At 34.1% G+C, this 21634-nt stretch overlaps 2 protein-coding genes across 5 annotated transcripts in view; both read right to left on the bottom strand.

Moving 5' to 3' along the window:
* Positions 1-21634, bottom strand: part of LOC116349264 (teneurin-m) — a 623527-nt gene that overhangs the window by 424139 nt on the left and 177754 nt on the right. The gene's annotated exons all lie outside the window — the stretch shown is intronic.
* LOC116349321 lies at positions 16484-19011 on the bottom strand. Of its 2 annotated transcripts, none has more exons than XR_004201901.1 (8): positions 18830-19011; positions 18385-18555; positions 17797-18278; positions 17194-17717; positions 17003-17102; positions 16843-16936; positions 16608-16763; positions 16484-16552 (listed from the first exon to the last, which is right to left on the bottom strand). XR_004201901.1 is itself a non-coding variant. In XM_031780712.1 (8 exons), exons 3-8 carry the CDS (start codon positions 18058-18060, stop codon positions 16499-16501), a joined length of 1188 nt encoding a protein of 395 aa, XP_031636572.1. In that variant the 5' UTR covers positions 18061-18278; positions 18385-18555; positions 18830-19011; the 3' UTR covers positions 16484-16498. The 2 variants fall into 2 exon arrangements, 1 of the variants encoding a protein (XP_031636572.1); XM_031780712.1 differs by having other exon boundaries at positions 16847-16936.

Raw genomic sequence — 21634 nt, 5'->3', positions numbered from 1 at the left:
TTCTCGTTCGCGGTCTTCGGAATTAGTTCTCCTTCCGTTCGTACGTTCAGTGAAGCAAAGATTATTTCACTTATGGGTTTTTTTCAGCTTCTTTCGTATATTTATTATATATTACGGCGAGCTTTTTTTATACAATGCTTTTCTTTAGCTCTTACGTGGCCAACAAACACAAAACTAATTATTTATTAATCGTAATTGAATAATGAATTTTTTTTTGTGAGCACTTTATGTTTGTTTATTTTATTTTGCGTGCTTTGTTCCCTGCCTAGTTTCCTCTTCTTTCCGTCAATTTTTTTTGTTCATGTATCGTTTAATATAAATATTTATAAATATATATTATAAATAGGCGTGTGTTGCACTCACAATGAAGGAATAGCTGTAAAAAAAATATTGTATACGCTTTTTATTATTATGCGTCCTCAAATCACGATTTAAAGAATTAAAAAAAAACATAGTAATGGCAAATTGTCGGCGAAGTAGTTTTCTCTCTTTGTGTAAGGAAGAGATTGGCATTTTTTTTATATTTCTGTCGATTTTGTTTGGCATTCACTTGAGTGTCGCGATGCAAAACGTAGCTTTTGAGCATGCATGAAATTTTTACATTTCTTTTCCGCACGAATGTTTGACGAATCATTTTTTTTCTTCTTTGCTACAAACTCTAACGGCTTTACGTATGGATGTTTTCTCTCTGTCTCTCTCTCTTGATTCTTACGTTGTTTAAATTTGGTCTCAGCTTAATATTTACGTCAGCATATGCATGGTTTGCAAAAGAATGCCAACACAAAGATTGAAGAAAATAAAGTGAAATGAATGAATGACGTTCAAAAGTAAACCCCGAAACACACAAGTAATATTTAATAAATATTACTGCAATAATGGCGTGGCATCATGCATATGAAACCGACCGAATGCCACAGTGGGAAAGAGAGAGAGAGAGAGAGAGAGAGAGAGAGAGAGAAGGAAAGAGGAAAAAATACGAAAAAGAAAGAGCGAAGAGCGAGAGAAAGAGATGGTTCGAGAGTAGAAGAGCGTGCTCAAACCGATTGTGTATCGTGTATGTTTTGTTTTGGATTTTTACCAAAAAGCTTTGCACTTGAAAAGTCACGGCGAGCATTTTCAAAATACATTGCAGCTCTTACTCGTGCTCGCACGTTGATTGCACCACATTAACGGTGTTTCTGAATACACAGCATGTATACAAATTGGGCTAGTACTCTCAATCCACCGTATGCATGTGTGTGTGTGTGTGTCTGGATATTTTTCTGGATACGTTCATTTTTCGTGGGTTTTCTTTGCTTTTTGATTGTTGGTAAGGGAAAAACATATATAAAAAAAGGTCACAACGGTACAAAAAAATACACACACACACCGCGTGTTGTGTTTATAATATGCACCCTGAGGAAATCACAACCCACCAAAGGCAAAAGAATGTGTGTATATATATATAATTTCCCCCAACTCTAATTTTCTCTTTATGTCTGTTTCTTGTTCATTAGAACTTTTTCTATCTCTTGCATTCACTGCGCTAAAATGATTATGAAGCGCATAAAATTGTCTGTGGATGCAAAACTGCTACATATTCATTCAAACTATATACGTATGTGTATGTGTTTTTATGTATGTGTTTTTATGTCTCTTTCTTCATGGAATTGGTACGATCTCTTAGTGTTTGCATTCACACAATCTCTCTGTGAGCGGTAAAATTCCGATTGTCTCTATTCCTTTCAATTGAATACGACCATCAGTGAGCCAGAGTTGTCGGCGTCAAATAATTTTTCCAATGGACATTCAAGCCACATGCAATGGTCGTTAGTCAAATATGATCTACAAAGCTTATATAGGTATTTATAAAATGAATGCAACCAAAATAGAAATATATGGTGCCGTATCTAAAACCACAAAACAACAACAGTAATGAACCAAATTAATTCGAATATAAACGTACATATAATAAGATTTTTTGCTTCTTTTTTTCAATTTTTGCTTGTGTGTTATTGCCCTACCTCTTCTACTTTGATGATTATTATCCTGTTAGTTCGATATATTGTCGATTTTTTGTTGTTGTTGTTAAATACTTTTCATTCTCTCTATATTATTTCGCTTTGAATTTGCCATCTTCTACTTTTTCTATATGTATATATACTATGTCTTCCTTTTTCAAGCCAATTAGGATTTTCTTTGATCTTTCTACTTTTCCTACCTCTTTGGATCCTTCCATTTCTCTCTCTCTCCTTATCATTCCATCTCTGTTTCTCTCTTTCTATATGTATATGTCTTTCTCCGTACGTGAATCACCTTTTTGGCTATTTACCTCGTAATTTGACTTTTGAATATGATGTTTTGCTACTAAATTTTCCTTTTTTTCTCTCTCTGTTCATCAACATGAACATGGAAAACTGTATTAATTTGCATACGATATGGTGTATGCAGAGCAGTTCGATACAACGAACAGACGGACAGTTTTTGAAATCGTTCAACATTTAAATGAGCTTTAGCGACATTCTCTAGTCTGTCTGTTCGGTCTACACTTTATCTGGGTCCTATCAAATTCAATTGATTCATGAGAAATTGCTTGGTTCCGTAGTAAATCCCTTCCTTCTTTTTATGGATACGTTTTTTTTTCATCGCGTACATTCTACTATTTTTTCCGTTTTTTTTTCTTTCTCTCTTTTCTTCCGTTGGTTTTACTTCTTTCGATCGTTTCAAATGCATTTTTCACACGGTGAGATCGTACTCAATCTCACTTTTCTATAATGTCTAATGAGCTTCGTTTCTCTTATGCCTTGTACTCTTCTCTCTCTCTTGCTTTTTCTCTCTCTTTCGTTCAGAGTTATCTTTACTTCGTATTTAAGACAGAAAACGAATAGATACAATCCGTGTGCTTTCGTTGTTGTTGTTGCGTTACGTTGGTTGGTTTTATTTTTCTGTCACCCAGTGAGAGAACGGATGGGATGGTAATTCTCTTATAATATCGTTTTTATCAAACAGTCAGCTGTCGCATGAGAAACGTTTAGCACTTTGTATGCGTCGCATATAGTAGCATTGATTGACTTGCTCTTAATCAAATTCCATCTAAATCACGCGCTCAATGGCCAAAATCATTTTACTCAGTGTGACATTTCCGGCTTTTGTTCTCTATGCGCTACAAAAATGTTCGCTTTGGCATTGATTGTTGTACGTCGTCGCATCGATGTCAAAAAGCTTGTTTTCTTTGAGGTTGTTGTTTCTCCTTTTTTTTTAATAGCAAATCAATGGTGAAACAAAAACAATAAAATCAATAAAGCGAATGAACGAAAGATGGTATGAGCGACGAAAAGAAAAGAACAAAAAAAATGATAATAATAATATGAAATAAATGAAGGGAATCAAGATCAAGTGTGTGCTTCAAATGACTTTTTTATTTATTTGCTTCCTTCTTGCCTGTATGGGGTATGGTGGTACTACAATTTAAGAAATTAATATATTGACTGATCACCTGTGCTACTGAGATTTCGAGTATTTCCTCTTTATTCGGCTTGATCGCTTTATCCGCGTATATTTTATATTGTATTTTATGTACGTCTAATGAAATATGAGCATTGTTCACAATCACAATCGCGCGCGCGTTCTTTCACCTTCTTTCTCCCTTTTTTATCTCTAGCTCTCAAGTTTGCCTTTTCTCTCTGATTTTTTTTATTGCTTTTGCGGTAGTTTAGCGACCGTATATGCACTCTCTCTCTCCCAATGGAATTTTGTCTTGGCTCGATATTGTTATGGTTCGGGTATGTGTGGTTCACTGTCTTTGTACTTATCGTCGCACATAATCGTAAAGGTAAACATGCAAGTTTATGACAGTGTCTCAATTTTGAAAGCTTCCACTCACTTTCACTTCATTTAATACATCAAACAACATGCACTTCAATTTCGATAATATTCTTAAAACAATTTTTTTTTCTCTTTGGTTCTTTTTTCGCTGTGATTTGTCTTGTTTCACACAAAATTTTGACTCACTCTATTATCGGGTATGAGTTTATTTGGGATATATACTTATATCACTCTTTGAATTGTTTTCAATTCGATGTCAATCAATCAATCGCTAAAGTTAATCGTTATATTAATTGAACTTGTTCACCGAAATAAACAATATGCAAACGAGATAAAATTGATGAAAAAAATGAAACCATTTCAATTAAAATATTCGTGAATTGTGTGTGTATGATTTTAACGGTCTTATGAAAATTGTTCAATGTAATTTACATTGAACAGCTTAAATATCGTTATTGATTAACACTGATCGTGTGTGTACCTGATGCACACTGAACACGGTGTCTCTCTAGTCAGTGAGCATCCAATAGATTTGACGAGCACTGAACTCTGTCTATCTTTTTCTTTCATTCGCTCGCTCGTTTGTTCGCTGGCTGTAACGAAATATCGTTGTCGTAGTCACACACACACACCTGCACCCGCACACCGCACACACTCAATAATGTGTGTGTGTACCTTGTGAATCGCTTATCGCTGTTGCTGCTGCTGGTGGTGCTGAAGCTATTGATATTGCTCTGTTACGTGTTCTTTTTTATCCCGGTGTATATTTGTTATCGCTTATATGAAATGGTTTTGTATCTTTTCAAACACAAAGTGTGAACGTCTTTATAGAAGGGCGAACGGCCATCGACTGACTCGAATTGTCGACAGTTTTTCCATCTAGCGCATAATGGTTTGACTCTCTATCTCGCTTCGTTCAACAACTTACTCTCTCTCTGAGGCTCGATTTATATGAAAATTGCACACACGAGAGATGTGTGCCTGGCTTTTCATGTATACCGATACATTAAATTGTATGCATAGCAATGTAACCAGTGTATAGCATGAATCCAGTTGAGAAGTAGCACCACCATCAACCAAAGCAGCAGCAGCAGCATAACAGCACACACAATCCGTAATTTTCCCAAAACGCAGTGTTCAGAATAAATATTGGCAAAAGTATAACATCACATTTCGAAATGGTTATCCACCAAAACATACAGTTCACACACAGAGAGCTCACTCACAACGGGTATAGTAGTCGAGAGTTGAGAACAATATGGTAACGACAGAACAGTCTGCCACATTGAAACACACGATGGATGCACATATTCCCATTCGCCATTCACATTTTTCGCAATCGCATTCGAAACATTCAAGTCAAGCATAATAGTCGTCATAATAGTAGACGTTTAGCCAAGCAACAGCAACATATAGGGCGCTTTATAGACGTAAAACCAACCAGCCACATACCCAAAACCACCGTTATCACAATCGAACGATATAGAGTGACAGAGATAGAGCAACAAAAATGAATCTCTCGAACACACAGCCCGAGAGCGCACGGTGTGTGCACGGAAATCGTTCAGTCCAAAATGCGGAACTTTCGGAAGGAATCGAAAGAGTAAAATTTGCAATGCGTTTTTGGCGAGAGAGTTACCATGAGAAGAGCAAGCACACGCGACATCGATGGATTTCATTTCACTTTCGGCGTGTGCCATTCGTGGAGCTGCTGGTGTGCGTATGGCCTGTGTCTGTGTATATGTTCTCTATTAAGTTTTGTGTAAAAAAAAAAAGTTCAGCGATCTATCGGTGGCCCGCAATACAGAGTGGAACACCAAATGTGGCTGCTGTTTTATTTGAATCGTTTCATATTCGCGATTGAATCGCAAACACTTCGCCAAAGACTTGCGCCAAGCCAAAACTGGTTCGGGCGCAATTGTCAACAATTTTCCATTTGTGCCGTTTCGATCGTATACAAACGTCGTCGGTTCCGTAACGAAGCCGAATCGAAAATGAAACAACAACAACAACAAACCAGCAACAGTAGCAACAACACATTTTAAACAGCCAAAATGAATTGCGAAGCAATGTAAAATTTCAAAGCCTTTAGCATGTATTCGGCCAAAGCATGCGGCAATGCTAAACATGAAATTTCAAGTGTATCGATGCGTGCAAAAGGATTTTTCAGACTGCACGTACATGCGACCCAAACCAAAACGGAGAGAATCAAATGTTAAAAGTGAAACGTCATGAAATGGTTGCGACTCTAGGCAAAACGGAACTCACAGACACACCAATACACAAACCACTTCACAAATACAATGAACACATTGCTACCAGCGATGGTGAAACATGCGACCGAAATTTGGTAGCACACATCCATTGTAGGGGAAGTGAAGCGTTCAACAAAAACGTTCAATACAAATACATACGCATGGACACGCTCACATTCACACTCTCGCCGATAGATTTTTATTTGCAGCTAGAAATAATGATGCCCCTTTCGAACATCAAACGACCGTTTCGAACCAAAAAATATGAACGTTTCCGATTTGCATCTTGCGTGCAAATCTGTAAAAACGGATTTGAGCAATAGAAAAGTGATTGTTTTTTTAGTTTACTTAAGGAAAGTAGTGAAAAGAAATGAGTTTTTTTTCAATGCTCGATTTTTTTTTACATGTTTGCATTTTAACATAACTTTTTGACGTCATAAAACGCTGCCACTAAAATTACAATCAATTTACTTCTTTCGCTTGAAGTCACGCAATGTGCACACTTTTTTGTACTGTACCTGAGTTGAGTGCAATCGAGCTGTTCAAATGTGCATGAGCATCTGGATCATGTGTATTTCAAATGATGACTTTGATTCATAATTATAACTGTTGATGTTGATCAGCCATTCAAAGCCAAAAGGTCACATTAATTGAAATGTATGGCGCACTGAACTGTTGCAAGGAATTTGTTTTTCTAAAATTGTATTTCAATGTGTTGATAAAATCAAGTTTATCGCATCGCAGCTAATTACAGGAATAAATAAGACAATAACAACCAAAATTCATAATGGTAATAACAAACGATTGCAGCACAAATGTGCACAAACCAAAACACCTTTTCATGATTTTAATTACAAAATCGCACACAGAATATATGTTCTGTTATGCTATTCACAATGCCAAAAGCCATCATAACACATTCCCCCATATTGATTGTAATAATTTTGTGATGCATTTGACAGCCGTAAAAAAACAAAGACATATGCGGTATCAAAGTGTAGTGGATAGTGTGTATGCACTGTGCAATACAACAAAAGGTGATATGGATCATGCGACTAAGAATGTTTCGATTGCATAAAATGTCGTCTATTGATATCCATCAACAGTTTAAATCACTTTGGTCATTGTCATTGCAATGTTTAATTCAGGTAAACAAGCTAACAAGGTTTTCGATAAAAGTAGCTAACGTAAGAACGATAACAATACACTACCATTTTGTTATAATTCAAACAGTTTTCAAGCCAAAGACGGAATAATAATAAATCGGATTGTTTGAAGTCGTTCATCGAAAATTAAGAATACATTACGGTAGCAATAGTCTTCCGTTTGGTCGAGAATTGCCAACATTTACATAATGACCTCGAAACAATTGACTTGGTTCAAAATATTTACTAAACAATTTTTAGCAACCAACGCATTCATTTCAAGTCATCACCAAGTGATTCCACCTACGATTCGACCTAGAGTTTTCGAAATGTTTTCTTTTTGCTTAAAATGTAAGGCATTTAATAATAAAGAATTAAAATTTAATTTCAGTCACAAGATTTATGACACAATTGAAAGTCATTGAATCCAGTGTGTTGCTGGGAAATTAATTACATTTTCTTGCTGCTGGGGACTCTTTGAAATATATGTTCAAACAATTATGCACATACTCACGGATGATGAACCACATGAACTCATTTAGATAGGATAAACAAACTAGCAAAATCTATTGAACAATGTATATTCGAATATGTACATTGTACATTATTATTCACAATGTGTGTAGGCATTTTGTCCGATAATCAGTCAAATGAATTAAAATTGATACATTCAACTTGAATGGTTTTGAATTTCTCTGGGGAACATTCATCATCTGCTTTGCTGTATAAATGTTTAAACCATCTACAAAAGGAACACTTACGTGCTGAAAATGGATACGGAGCAAGAGAGAAATTGAAAAACAGAAGAGAGATAAAAAAAAATACTTGTCAAGAACATAAGCATTGGGAATGCACTTAAGATGAGAGAAAATTCAATTACTTTATTATCAGGGATAGTTTTGGCATATACAAATATACATTGGTTACACGCATTGAAATCACACATACAAAGTGAACAACAACAAAAAAATCAGTTTAAACGTTATTTAGAGAATTTTTGAAATATTGTAAGCCGACATTTTTCAAGATTTATTGTTCCAAGTGCTTTTGATGGTGAGGTGGAGCCAATCTTAGGCAAGTGTAATGTGTCGACCACATCCTATACTAATCATAAATAAAGTGCCATTCAAGTATATGCTCGGTGTCATACCAAAGAGCGGAGAGAGAGAGAATTCACTCATTTCAAACGTTCAACAACTACTTCAGCTGAATTAGTTGCTGTCATAATAATTTTCTATTTTATTCTTTTTACCATCGGTTTTCAAGCTCTTTCGTTGCCGATTTTCTTTATTTTTTAGTTTAAAGATCTGCAGTGATTTATTAAGCTGTGTGTCTATTGTTGTAAATAAAAAAAAACTAATTTCAAAGGGGAAAAATGTGTTTATTTTGAATTGCATAGTTTGGGTTGAATGTTAGAATATAATGTTTGTTATCGCGAGCGAGGAAGAGAAAGAGAAAAAAAGAGAGAGAGAGAGTGAGAGTGAGAGTGAGAGTGAGAGGAAGTGAAAAATGTTAAGAATTAGAACTTGCGAAATAAACTGAGTTGAGTGTTCTTTAATGTCTCGGCCCATATAAAATGAAACAAAATAGAAATGATAAGATGAATAAAAAATGCAGACATTTCACTCCGAAAGCAAGCGAAAAAGGCTTAAACACTTTTATTTACATATATATTATGTAGAAAACAAAAAATTGTGTATATATTCCCCAAAAGTCCCAAACGATGCGAAGGTCGTATTACATTATTTGGTTGTAAAATTTCATTGTTTTAAAGCCAAGAGATTTGGCGAGTGAATGAAAGTCAGTACTGCAGTTTCTGGCATTTGCCTAATAAAAGGGAATTCAAAACATTTCATATATAGTATTGTTACGATGGCTGAATACAAGCAATATGTGAATGCAAGGGTATGTCAACCATTTCAAATGTTACTTAAAAATATTAATATGGTTATAGTACATTAGGTTCAACGGCAACAACAATATCTGACTATAAGCTGTGAGTGTGCGTTCATTCTAATATTATCATTTTGGAATTTCTTCTTCGGTGTCGGTTTCTATATGTAAATACATCTCAACATTATAAATACATATATGTGTATGTGCTATAACATGTGTCGGTGCACATATTTTTGTTTTAATAAAAGTGAATGGCGACCCGTGTCGCTTAATATCGGTACGATGAAAATAAGCACACATCGCACACATTCTTTTCTCTCTCTTTCTCTTTGGTGTTTATTTTTTGTTTTTTTCTCGCTCTATTCTTCGACTCACAATACCAAAAAAAATTATGGAGAGTTCAAGTTAACGTCGGAGTACAATGTAAACTTTAATCGTTTTTCTCATCGTTCTCCTTTTCTGTCTCCTTTCCATCTTGAGAAATGGTGCATTCTTTTGCACCTTTTGCCATACCACACACACACACACTTCTCTTGCCCATTTTCACAAGAAAACAATGTAAAAGATACAATCGGTTTTATGTGCTGACAAGATAATATAGATGTTGGTGGTGTAAATTATGTTTAAAGTATAGCCCGTTCGTTGTTTTAATTAAACCATGGGAACGAACAATACTTTAGCTTGAAATTTTGTGACTTTCGAAAATTACCATCTTCATCACCACATACATAACAATACCAAATCAAGTGAAAACAACGCCGTCACAACTGCTAAACAAAACCAATAAATTTGGTGCGGCTCTTGTTCTTCACACATCAAACTAACGTACTTTGTTTTTTCTTCTCTCGCTTTGGATGACAACAAAACTGATAAAATGTCAACAATTTGTATTTACAACATTTTCTTGGCATTCAATTTTACAGTATTAAATACTATTTAGATTTATGACATCACATTTACTAACTGACATAGAATTTACTTAATTTTCAAACAGATTTATTCACATTTCACCTTACTTTGCTTTCATCATTCGATCAGGTCTGATTATGATCAATCTTATTGTTTTTAACCAAAATTGACGCCAAAAAACCCCGAACAAATAGATTCACAAAGTCGAATTTGAGTTGAAAAAATTCGACCGAAATAATTAAAAAGACAATCTGATGGTTTGGTTCGCAGGTATAACATTTTTACGATGCAATTTCTATATTTAGAAAGGTTCAAGTGTCCACTGTCATCGAAACTGTCTCAAGTATTTTGCATGCAAAATATTTTTTTAACCCCAATTGATATTCTTGTGTGGACTTAAAAGATAAAATGGAACAAATGAGATCATAAGTGCCCTTGATTTTTTCAAGAAGACCTTTTTTGCTTTAAAGTATTTTTGTCTCTCTGGAGGTCCTGAACTATCCCATATGACCGAATATCTATGGAAAAGTAATGGCCGTTTAATGTGTTATCTTCCACATGAGTGTGTGACAGTACCACCGGCCGTTGTATAAAATCATTAAAAACAAATGAATTGTAATATGTAGTTTTGCAATTTATCTGGTTACACACGTAAAAAGTAATGCGAATCAAATTCTCCCTTTGAAAACAAATTCGCGGTTTTAATTTAACTTTGTGTGCAATCTGATGACTACATTCAATTGTTCCACTGTCTGTGGTCAATGTTTCGAAAACATTCGAGAGAAAAAAAAGAATCACTGAAACCGGTTTTCCATTGCTGGATGGACTATTGTCACCGTTGTGATCCGAATGTAATTACGTTATCGACAGCAATAACAAAAGATGATCCGGGGTGATTGTATGCAATTTCAATTTTCTAGTTTCATGTTGACCATCTGTTAGCAATGCAAAAATGCGATACATCAAAATAATAGAAAATTAAGCAATACGGAGTCGTTTCTCTCTCTCTCTCTCACGCAATGATACGAACGATGACAATACTTGTTTGGGTCAGAATTAATCTGTATCGACTGATTCAATCAAAGCCAGTGCATTAGCAGAACCAAAATCAACGAGAAAAAAAACACACAAACACAAAATCCATGACAAGCCAAACGGATGGCATATACCATGTAAGATGAGCGGAGGGTGAATTTAAATTCATTCGCGCTGGTTTTTAGCACTTGTCTTTTTTACATTGATTTCCATCACGATACTGGTCTGGCTGTGAGCCATCCACTTGGAAAATTCTTTCTTTCGGTAGGTGTCATTTATATGTTTACTCAAATGGAGAGGGAGAGTGAGGGGCAACGATTTCTTTGGATTTATGAAACAAGTACGTTTCGGTAAGCCAAAATACACAGCAAGAGAGCATTTGATCTCTTCTCTGGTCGATTGATTGACTGCTTTACACCCTAAAACAGTTTGAAATAAATTCATTCATTTGCGCTATGCTGACGACTAACAGAGTAAAAAAACACACACGAAGAAACCAAAGAGCAGGGGAAACACAAATAAATCACACTCGAAAGCAATAACAAATAATAACGACGCGAAAAAGTGTTGATAATTATCTTTTTAATCCTTTTAGAAATCCAATCACATTAAAAACATCGTGGCTGCTGTTTATTTATTTTTATCCTTTTGCACATATACATTGTATGCTCTTTGTCAAAGTACGTTTCACGAGGCGATGTATTTTTTTTTTTTTGTTGTTGTTTTCTTTTGGAGTCTAACAAGCATCGTCAGAGAATTTCGTCAGATTGGATTTAGTGCGTTTAGGTTGCGCTCTGTAGATTGACGCAACAAAAAAAAGGAAGCAAACAACCAAGGGAACACACACAGAGAGAACAAAAAATGGTATACGCAAACGAATCGGCAAGTGTGCAAGAGTAGTGGCGGTAAAAAAGAAGAAATACAATCCGAAGTATATGTAATTGCTGTAGATTGCAACAACAACAAAAATACCAAAATCACATAAAACCAAAATGAAAACCCAACCGAGCACGAAGTGCACAAAAAAACCGACGAGAGGGCAACAGCATCAGCTCAGATACAGAGAGACACACACACAAAAAAACATCATCCAATATATTATTTTGACGATTTGAGTGTCAGAAAGTATGTCATGAACTGACTCTACACATGAAAAACAAAAAACATCGTGCAATTGGGTGCACACACAAAAAACACATACACAAAAACACAATGTTGAATGTTATTGTTTCGTTTGTTTGGCATCAAAAATAGACCAAAATAATTGCCACCAAGCGCGCATTTTCTCTGATTCTCTCGATGCATGCATAACTTTGAGGAAGAGAGAGGGGAGGGGGAGATTGACCATCCGAAAACAAACGATGGAATGAAAAACGGAAAAACAAATACATATTGTAACAAACGCGCATATAAACAAATTTTATGAGAATGCACTAAAGCAACGTAAACTAATGCCAACTTTTTTCCCTCTTTATCGTTCTGGCTCCCATTCTCTTGCCTACATTGTTGTATATGTCCATTGTGCATTCACATAGATTTTCAATATAACGACCCTTTGATCTATGCAATTCATTTGTAATTGTCAGCGTTTGGTTATGTCAATTTCGGATTGAAATACCACTGATTTTTGTACCTTTCGATGAAATTAATTAATGCGCAACTTTTTTTATTGACAATCAATACATTTTTGGATTATAGAATCGTTTACAATACTTTATTCAGAAATTCTATGCAAAATTTGTAAACTTTGTGACGAAGAATGTTTAGTTTTGTTGCATCATGTTGGTATTTCAAGTAGAACGATTTTGAGTTTTTTCATAATAAAACTCCACCGTTGTGTGAATAATAAAAAAATTAACTTTTAAAGAATCAACGCAATTCTCCATGAAGAAAGAGAGAGAAAGAAAAAAGAAAGAAATCCGTGGATTGTTTCAAAGTAATAAGAATCGAAATCGATTGTAAAATAGTAAAATAACTCAAATGACAATTTCGATCTCAATGAAAGCCATCAATGTGCTATTATTTACATGATTACTTTACGCCAATCGGTCAAATTGGAATAAGTTAAAAAAAACCATAAAATTTTTTTGAATAAAATAAGACCGAACAATAGAAAATGTATACAAAAAACCCCATGTACTGAATTATTGAACGAATGCATAAACAAATGAGAAAGCATCCGAAGCAGAAAAAAAGTTTTCGATATCGTATTGTGCATCGGCAAAATGGAAATTTATCTTTAAATCCATGGAACTTCGATCCGTAGCATGATTTAAATAGTTAAAGAGAAAATGGTGCATCTCAATCTGGTTTGTGGAAAATCATATCGGGATGCTTGCAAAATGGTAATTTCGGTCGAAAACATGCCATCGCTAAAGTTTCTCCAAATGAACGAATATGCAGTGTGTAGACAACATATATGCATTGCATGCACATATATACACAGTAAGTCAGTTTGAATGTGGGATGTATGTATGAGGCAATAGCAAAATGCTGTGTGCTATAGTGCGCGCGCGAAAAAAAAAAACAAATGAAACGAACCAAACACAAAGCTAGTAGACATTGTTATGCTTGTTTATAATAAACTCGGCACACCATAATCATTAAGTTTGGGAAAATAACTTTGTGTGCCCTTCGGATATTTCAAATTAATGAAATGGAATTTATTTGTGTGTAGTTCTTTTTTGTTCTCTCTCCTCTATTTATCTCTCTCTCTCTCTCTCTCTCTCTCTCTCTCACTCACTCACTCTGTTGTGTTGGTGTGCTCGCTTTGGCGTGTGCGTTAGTTTGTATGTGTCCTCGGCGTTTCCAATTATTTTGCTACTCATTGTCAACACCAGAGAACCAATTCCACCATCGCCATCATAACCATTACACATAGTGGGTTTGCCGACACGCTGCTCTATATATATATATATCTTTACGGCTCTATAGATGTATATGTGTCCTATGTGTGTGTGTGAGAAAATTGCCATGCGATTTTTTTTTTCGTTGTGCATTTTCAATGATTTTGAGTGGATCGCACTTTCAACATGAAATTTCCAACAATTATTTGTCTCGAACAAACCAAAAGACACACAACAACAACTTTCAATCTTGTTAGCACATTCTACGGTGAAAAATGCACAATTTTTACAAACTATTGCACATGAACACAAATATGCACCTCCTGGTTTCGTCGCTGTTCCAACACTCTAAATTCATTTTCGAACTCACTACAACTAATTTGTCGTTGGTGCTTGCAGCTACTATGCGAGAAAAACCAAGATGAAAAAAAAACGAGAGATCTGATTCATATTTCTGTATCACTGTTTTCCATTCACATTTTTTGCCACTACAAAATTCATTCTCTTTTGCCAACCATTTTTCGCATCATATTATTATTATTCCATTCGTTGGTGCCATTCCCCACCTCCATCTCTCACTCTCTCTCTCTATCTATCTCTCTCTCTCACACACACACACACACACACATACATACACACCAAACGAGCCAAGAAGTATTTTCCAAAAATTTAAATTTCAATTTAATTCAATTAAATGTTTTCATTACTTTGCTGGTTAGCATCGTTTTTTTTCGTTGGGGCCGCTATTTTATGAAATACTTTTTGCCATTCTCCATTCGATATCAAATGGGAACAATGAGACCACTGAATTTCGATTAATTCGTATTAAGGTTAGACAATTACTTTTCAGATGAGTACCGACACAAAAATAAAACGATTTTAACAGCCAAAGAATAAATGTTGAAAAAATATTTGCAGAGAAGCAAAAATGTTGTTGCATTGCAGACAGCAATTCAAAACAATTTACAGAAATATGTTAACATTTAAATCAATTTGCATAGTAATAATAATAACCATTTGGTATTTATTGTTTGTTGCGATTCAATAGGAATTATAACTAATATGTGTTTTTTGAATATTAGCAGACGTCTGAGAATCTTTTTTTCAAATAAAATACTTCTGTCGAGGTGAAAAACGAGTGAAGGAGACATAACAATCGACGTATCATTGTAATCAACGACTGCTAGTTTGGGTGGATCTGGATTTATGATGACAGCAAAGGATCGAGTACTATCTGTCAAAATATTTCCCCCTATGCCAAGCGAAATTAATTCGATATACGGCGCTGATGTAAATGTCACTCTGTCATTTCACAATAATACTTTTTTGGCTTGACAATATATAAGCTCTTCATTTAAAATGCATACACATTCATAATTATTGAATCGTTGAAAAAAACATGTCATAAAATATTTTTCTAACATTTTTCATTAAAAAATTTATTAAAATTTTTTTTTTATAAAAAAATTTATTTGTTTATAATTTACAATAATTTCAACAAAAAATGTTTCATCGATTAAATAAGAATCCAATGTAAATAGTAATGACAATGCGACACCTACCGTAAAAATGCAAAAAGAAACTTAGTTGGTCTCCATTGTAGCATTTTGGTCCGCCATGACAGCGTCTTCGTTTTACTTGACCAATCACAGAGAAGCAAAATGAAGATGCTGTTATGGCGGACCAAAATGTTACAATTCCAAATAAGTTTCCTTTTCTATTTTAACGGTGGGTGTCGCATTGGTATTACTTTTTACATTAGATTCTTGTTCAATCTATGAAAAAAAAATTGAAATTATTGTTATTCTTAAACAAACAAATTTAAAATATAGAAAATTTTTATTATAAACGTAAGAAGAATATTTTATGATATGTTTCTTTTTTTTACTCGACCGTTCAAAAATTATGCATGTTGAATGAAGAGCTTATATATTGTCAAGCCAAAAAATGTATCATTGTGGAATGACATAGAGTGACATTTACATCAGTGCCGTATATCGGATTAATTTCGCTTAGCAAAGGGGGAAACTTCGTACTCGCTCCTTTGGCATCGTCAGCTAGGGCCTTATTTTTGATGATTTTTCGACATTGTCCATGAATTTTTTATATTATTTCGACTCCCGTCCTCCAAACTGGGGCAGCCAAGGGCGATCAAAACTACATGTCAATGGATACTGAACTTGAGTTATTCACTTTTTCGCCCGAATTTAAGGAATAAGCAAGAAGGTTATATGTTTTAATGAGGAGAAAATCATACCTTGAGAAGCTATGACCCCCGACCCTCATGAGGTCTCTACTTTATTCAAATAAAACCTCTGCTTTTATGCAATTTTTATCTGTTCATAATACATTTTTTTTTTTGCTTTTTATAAGGGAATTGCATAAGTGCATTATTATAGGTGCAGTACATAACTGTGATTTTTTTTTTTTTTTTTTTTTTTGAAAAACATTAAAGAAATTAACTCTGTGACTAGTGTGTAACCACGTATAGTCATACGTACAATTAAAATAATTAAATAATTGATTAAATTCAATTTTCACCAGAAGGCGAATTAAAATTGAAAGCAACATAAAGACTTTATTTTATTTTTAAGCAACAGTGGTTTCTCTATTGGCTAAAGTTGATCAAAAACATCAAAAATGAGTAGACCTTTTGGCTAAGCTGAAAATTCAAATAAAAATTTAAAATTGATACCGAACTGGAGTAAAAATCTTACATTTTTTAAAGTTTCAAAATTTAATTCCTCAAATGGTCCGATTGTTAAAGGGACCTCATTCTGAAGTCGGAGAAGCATATGTAGTACATCCTTTTGATCGTCTTTTGATAAAAGATACCATTTAAAGTCGTAAATTGCTGTGACTAAACGATCATTCTATTCCATTCAAAAAGCAGAACAAAATTATATATTTTGATAAAATTATTGTGTCCAACAACATGCATTCGTTTCTCACATACTCGATCCGAAATATTCTGTCCCATAACACACATGACAGCCATTTGAATGTAAGAAACGACCGCCAATCCATATCCAGCCGGATAGTTCATCTAATCAAAACAACCAACATATATTTTCTGCAGAAAAAGTCCTATCAAAAGTAACATTTCACATACCATTTTTTGGGAATAAATTGATATTGCTATTGAAAGAGAAAACGTCGGTGGAGACAAAAATTGTCTCCAATACAAAATATTTCCAATAGATTTGATGTATCTAATTTTGTATGAAGATGTTTAAAAAATAATAATAATCGTTTGAGAACATTCACTACGATTTGCTGAGAATAAAAGTGAGATGATCTTACTCATCACTGTATGCAATTTTCATGAAGACATTCTTTAGTTTTTCACGTGATTCATGAATGGTTACCGATTCATTTTCGAGACAATCTGATAGTTCTTCGAATTCCATTAGACACAAATTCGATGAAACGGTAACGGTGTCATCGATCAAAGTGAGTAAACCTTCTATGAGAAAGAGTGCCAAACCGCCATATATGCTGATAAAAAATTGCCAAAATGTATTTATCATAAATTCCGTGTGTAAATCATCGTGAAAGTATGGCAATTTCAGTGAATAAAGCGTAACCAATATTCCATCGTCAAGATATCGATAGAATGGTCCAGCACTTGCTCCAACAAATGAAATCATTATCACCAACATCCTTATGCCGTACGCTTTAATAGAATAGCTAATGCTTTCTTCACAAATTTGATTGTACTTTGTTGACTCCCGATTGTCACGGTAAATGTGTCTTCTGGAAGTATTAAGCAATCTATACGTTACGTACATGCTTTCCCCCCAAAATATCATATAACTTGTATATGCCTTCCAAAAAGAGAAAAAAATCACTTAATTTGACTTTTGAACATTTCGGTTTTAAAATAGTATTGAATAATAACATTACTGCATTCATAATTCCAAAAATGCAAAAACTTGGCACACACTCCTCAAAACGGCCACGACTTATGTGAAAGTACACGGTATAAAACAGTAAAAAGTAGTGTACAGTTCCACTCATGCACGGTATATATCCAATAGGTCCGAGTTTTTGATCGCTAAGCACACCGAGATGCAAATAATCTCCAGATACGCGAACATAATTGTACAAGGTAGTCAATTTTTGTAGAGGTGTTTTGTATTTCCATGATTTTTTTATTTCTTTAATCATGGCAATGCTTGTTTGTTAAAAGCGAGTGTATCCGAGGAATAACTGAAATCAACTGAATGATTAGAAACTTAAAAAACACATAGCACACGTTGCAATTTTCGTTCGATTTCCATTGATATTGTGCAATAATAAATTAATTGAATCGTCCGGACATACTCCACAAAGGGTGATTAAAACCACGTCTACTTATTATTCATGCAAAATCTGGGTGGAAAGCGCTGTTTATATAGAAAAAATATTTATGTAGAAAAGTATGGTATCCAAATGGTGTATTGTCATTTTGTTCACATATTTTAAAAAATCAATTATATTTATTTTTCAAACCTTGAAATTATTAAATGTTATTCATTCACAACACACGGAAAAATTATGTTCCAATTATTTTCGTCACTCCTTCTTCACCATGACAGAAGTTATTTATTTAGTTTGATGAGATTCTCGCGGTCAAATAAACAGCTGCTCCACATCCATTGGCTGATTTATTGTATTTATGATCTTCAAAATGCCGATGATGACACACTCGTTAATAAAAACATCAGATAAATGCTTTTCATAAGGAATTAGAAACAATAAAAGCCCCATTTTTTTGAAATATTGTTTCATTGAAATTGATTAGAAAAAAAAGTAGATTATATTCATTTTCGCCGGACTAATGCCCATACACTTGTGGTTATTTATTTACTGTCTCGACGTTTCGAATACATTTTCGTATTTCAACTTCTAAACAATATAAAATACAAAAAATTAAATTACAAACAAAATTTCGTACCAATATATTACGCCTTGAATAAGTTTAAAGGTTTACCGTTCTGAGAGCCTTTAAAATAGCTTTAAAAAACATTTAATCTTGTGGAGATTTACTTTGATCACAATCCAGATTGCTTTTCGCTTAAATTAGTGACAATAATGTGTATAATATCGATCTATAGAGATGATAAATTAAGTAGTTAAATGAAAATTACAGCAAACGCGATTTGATGATCGCAAAACGTTTATGCTCCACACCAAGCAATTGAACAATTGTCAAAATGTCAAGAAGAGAGAGAGAGAGAGAGAGAGAGAGAGAGAGAGAGAGAGGGTTCGTGTGTTAGTGAAAAGTTCGGTGGTGTGTCGATTTGTATAATTGGAGCAAGTGAGAGAATTAGCATTCGATTACGTGCAGCGCGTGTGTGATTGTTGTATTTGTTTCGGCTATTGTGTGTATGTTATGAGTTTTTGTTATTTCTTCAACGCTTTGCTATTCTGGTGTAAATTCTGTCGTCTTTGTTTGATGAAATATTCATCATGTTTTGACCACTTTTCACGAATGTAGCACGAGTAAATTTACGTACAGCGCCATGAAGCTTGACAGTAGATTATTTGAAGATATCCAATATTGAAACAATATTAAACCGCTTTAAAAGTACTAAAAAATAGTTGAAAAAAAAACAAACTCCCGTGCAAAGGGAAATTAGACGAAAATGACAGAACAATTGAAACTTTCGACAAATTATCGTTGGGCATACACAAAATTCATTAAAAGTGAGAATCTTCACACATGAACTGGGCGCAAAAACGACGTGCTATGGAAATATGGCACTCAAACACACACGCAGATTTTAATAATGTGAGTATATTGACAAATGAATCGAACTATCATAAACGTCTAACACAAAACAATTGTATCATCTAAGTGAAAATATATACAACGTAAGAACGGACACTCAACAGATATCAGCTAGCTACATTGCATTAGCTGACTCACACAAAAACATTCAGAACATGTTGAATATTTCATCAAACCAAGACGAATTCACACCAGAATAGCAAAGCGTTGAAGAAACAACAAAAACCCATAACATACACTACAATAGCCGAGACAAATACAACAATCACACACGCGCTGCACGTAATCGAATGCTAATTCTCTCACTTGCTCCAATTATACAAATCGACACACCACCGAACTTTTCACTAGCACACAAACCCTCTCTCTCTCAGCTTGACAATTGTACATTTGCTTGGTGCGGAGCATTTGCTATAACTACTTAATTTATCATCTCTATAGATCGATATTGTACACATTATTGTCACTAATTTAAGTGAAAAGCAATCTGGATTGTGATCAAAGTAAATCTCCATGTGATTAAATGTTTTTAAAGGCTCTCAGACCGGTAAACCTTTAAACTTATTCAAGATGTAATATATTGGTACGGAATTTTGTTTGTAATTTAAGTTTTTGTATTTTATATTGTTTAGATTCTCCTGAAGATGAAATACGAAAATGTTTTCGAAACGCCGAGACAGTAAATAAATAACCACAAGTGTATGGACATTATTCCGGCAAATATAATCAAAGTGTTTTTTCCAATCAATTTCAATTTAATATAATATCGGCCACGTTATACTTGAAGACTATTTGTTATCTGAATGAAATGCTACTATATTTTTTTAGTAGGCAATGCCATTTCATTTTGATACATCCTGTTATTCTTGTCACAAAGATTATAGAAAGAACCGGTTTGAATTTCAATGGGTTTTATTCAACTTTGATCTGAATGGAAGTTTAAAATGTAAATATCTACAATGAGCATCATTTCAGCACATTTTCCATATTATTTATTATGAATGATAATATTTTGAAACGCTATTTGTATTATTCGCTGTCGTCTCTGCCGATGTGCAATATTTTGAATATCGTGTTTTTTTTTTTGTTTCGAGAATGTTTCACCAAATGTCACACATTAATGTTCAAAAATCGCATTATAAAGCCATTAAAAGGAATAACAATTATGAGAGTCATTTGTATAAAATACTTTGAATAATTGTGGCCATAGTTTGTTTACAAGAAAGTCGGCATCATCTCAGGCCAAATAAATCAAGTGAATGAATGTTAAGTGTGCTTTTCATTTGTTCCATCGAAAATGTTATATACGCATATAACATGTATATATGTATTTAATGAGGAGTTTATGATAAAAACTATCATCGGGTCGCATTTGTGTTTTAGAATAAAATAAGATATGGGCAAAAGGCACGTATCACATCAAGTAATAACGGGTCGACCAAGTGAGAAATTGTATATCCGGTTCACATTTTAAATTGCAATAGTTTCCATGAGATTCTTAAACATTTTTCATATTGTTAAGTCGTTTAAATGACTTTCGGCAATACATGCACACAATTTCAAGTATATGCAAGTAGTTTAATGCAAGAGCCCATTTTGGAGACGGACAAAATAACGAACAAGCTGAAACAAAAGAACACTGGCTGAAACCGACAAGAATTGCCATTAAATTAGTCTTAAGCTTTTTGCACGTAATTTATGTGTAGCTTTAAAACGAATTTAAATACTATAATACTTAGTGAAGTAAGCAAATGGTATACGTACATGTATCGCTTTTAAAAACATGCTGGCCAAGAATGTTGCCCAACAGCATCATGACTATGATAAAGCTTTAGATATTTTCAGTGTTGTGAAATACAATAAATAAACTTTGGCATTTAACTGTTTGGCCTTCCGAGTCAGTGACAAACCAAATATTGTACCGCCTTCAATTGGATACAAAACAAATGCAAATCGTTGACAATGGCA

Source organism: Contarinia nasturtii, unplaced genomic scaffold (assembly GCF_009176525.2).
Source record: "Contarinia nasturtii isolate CC-2019 unplaced genomic scaffold, AAFC_CNas_1.1 Cnas_scaffold_129, whole genome shotgun sequence".
NCBI lineage: Eukaryota > Metazoa > Arthropoda > Insecta > Diptera > Cecidomyiidae > Contarinia > Contarinia nasturtii.
Note: the sequence above shows the minus strand (reverse complement) of the source record. Positions and strands in the feature narration are given on the sequence as shown.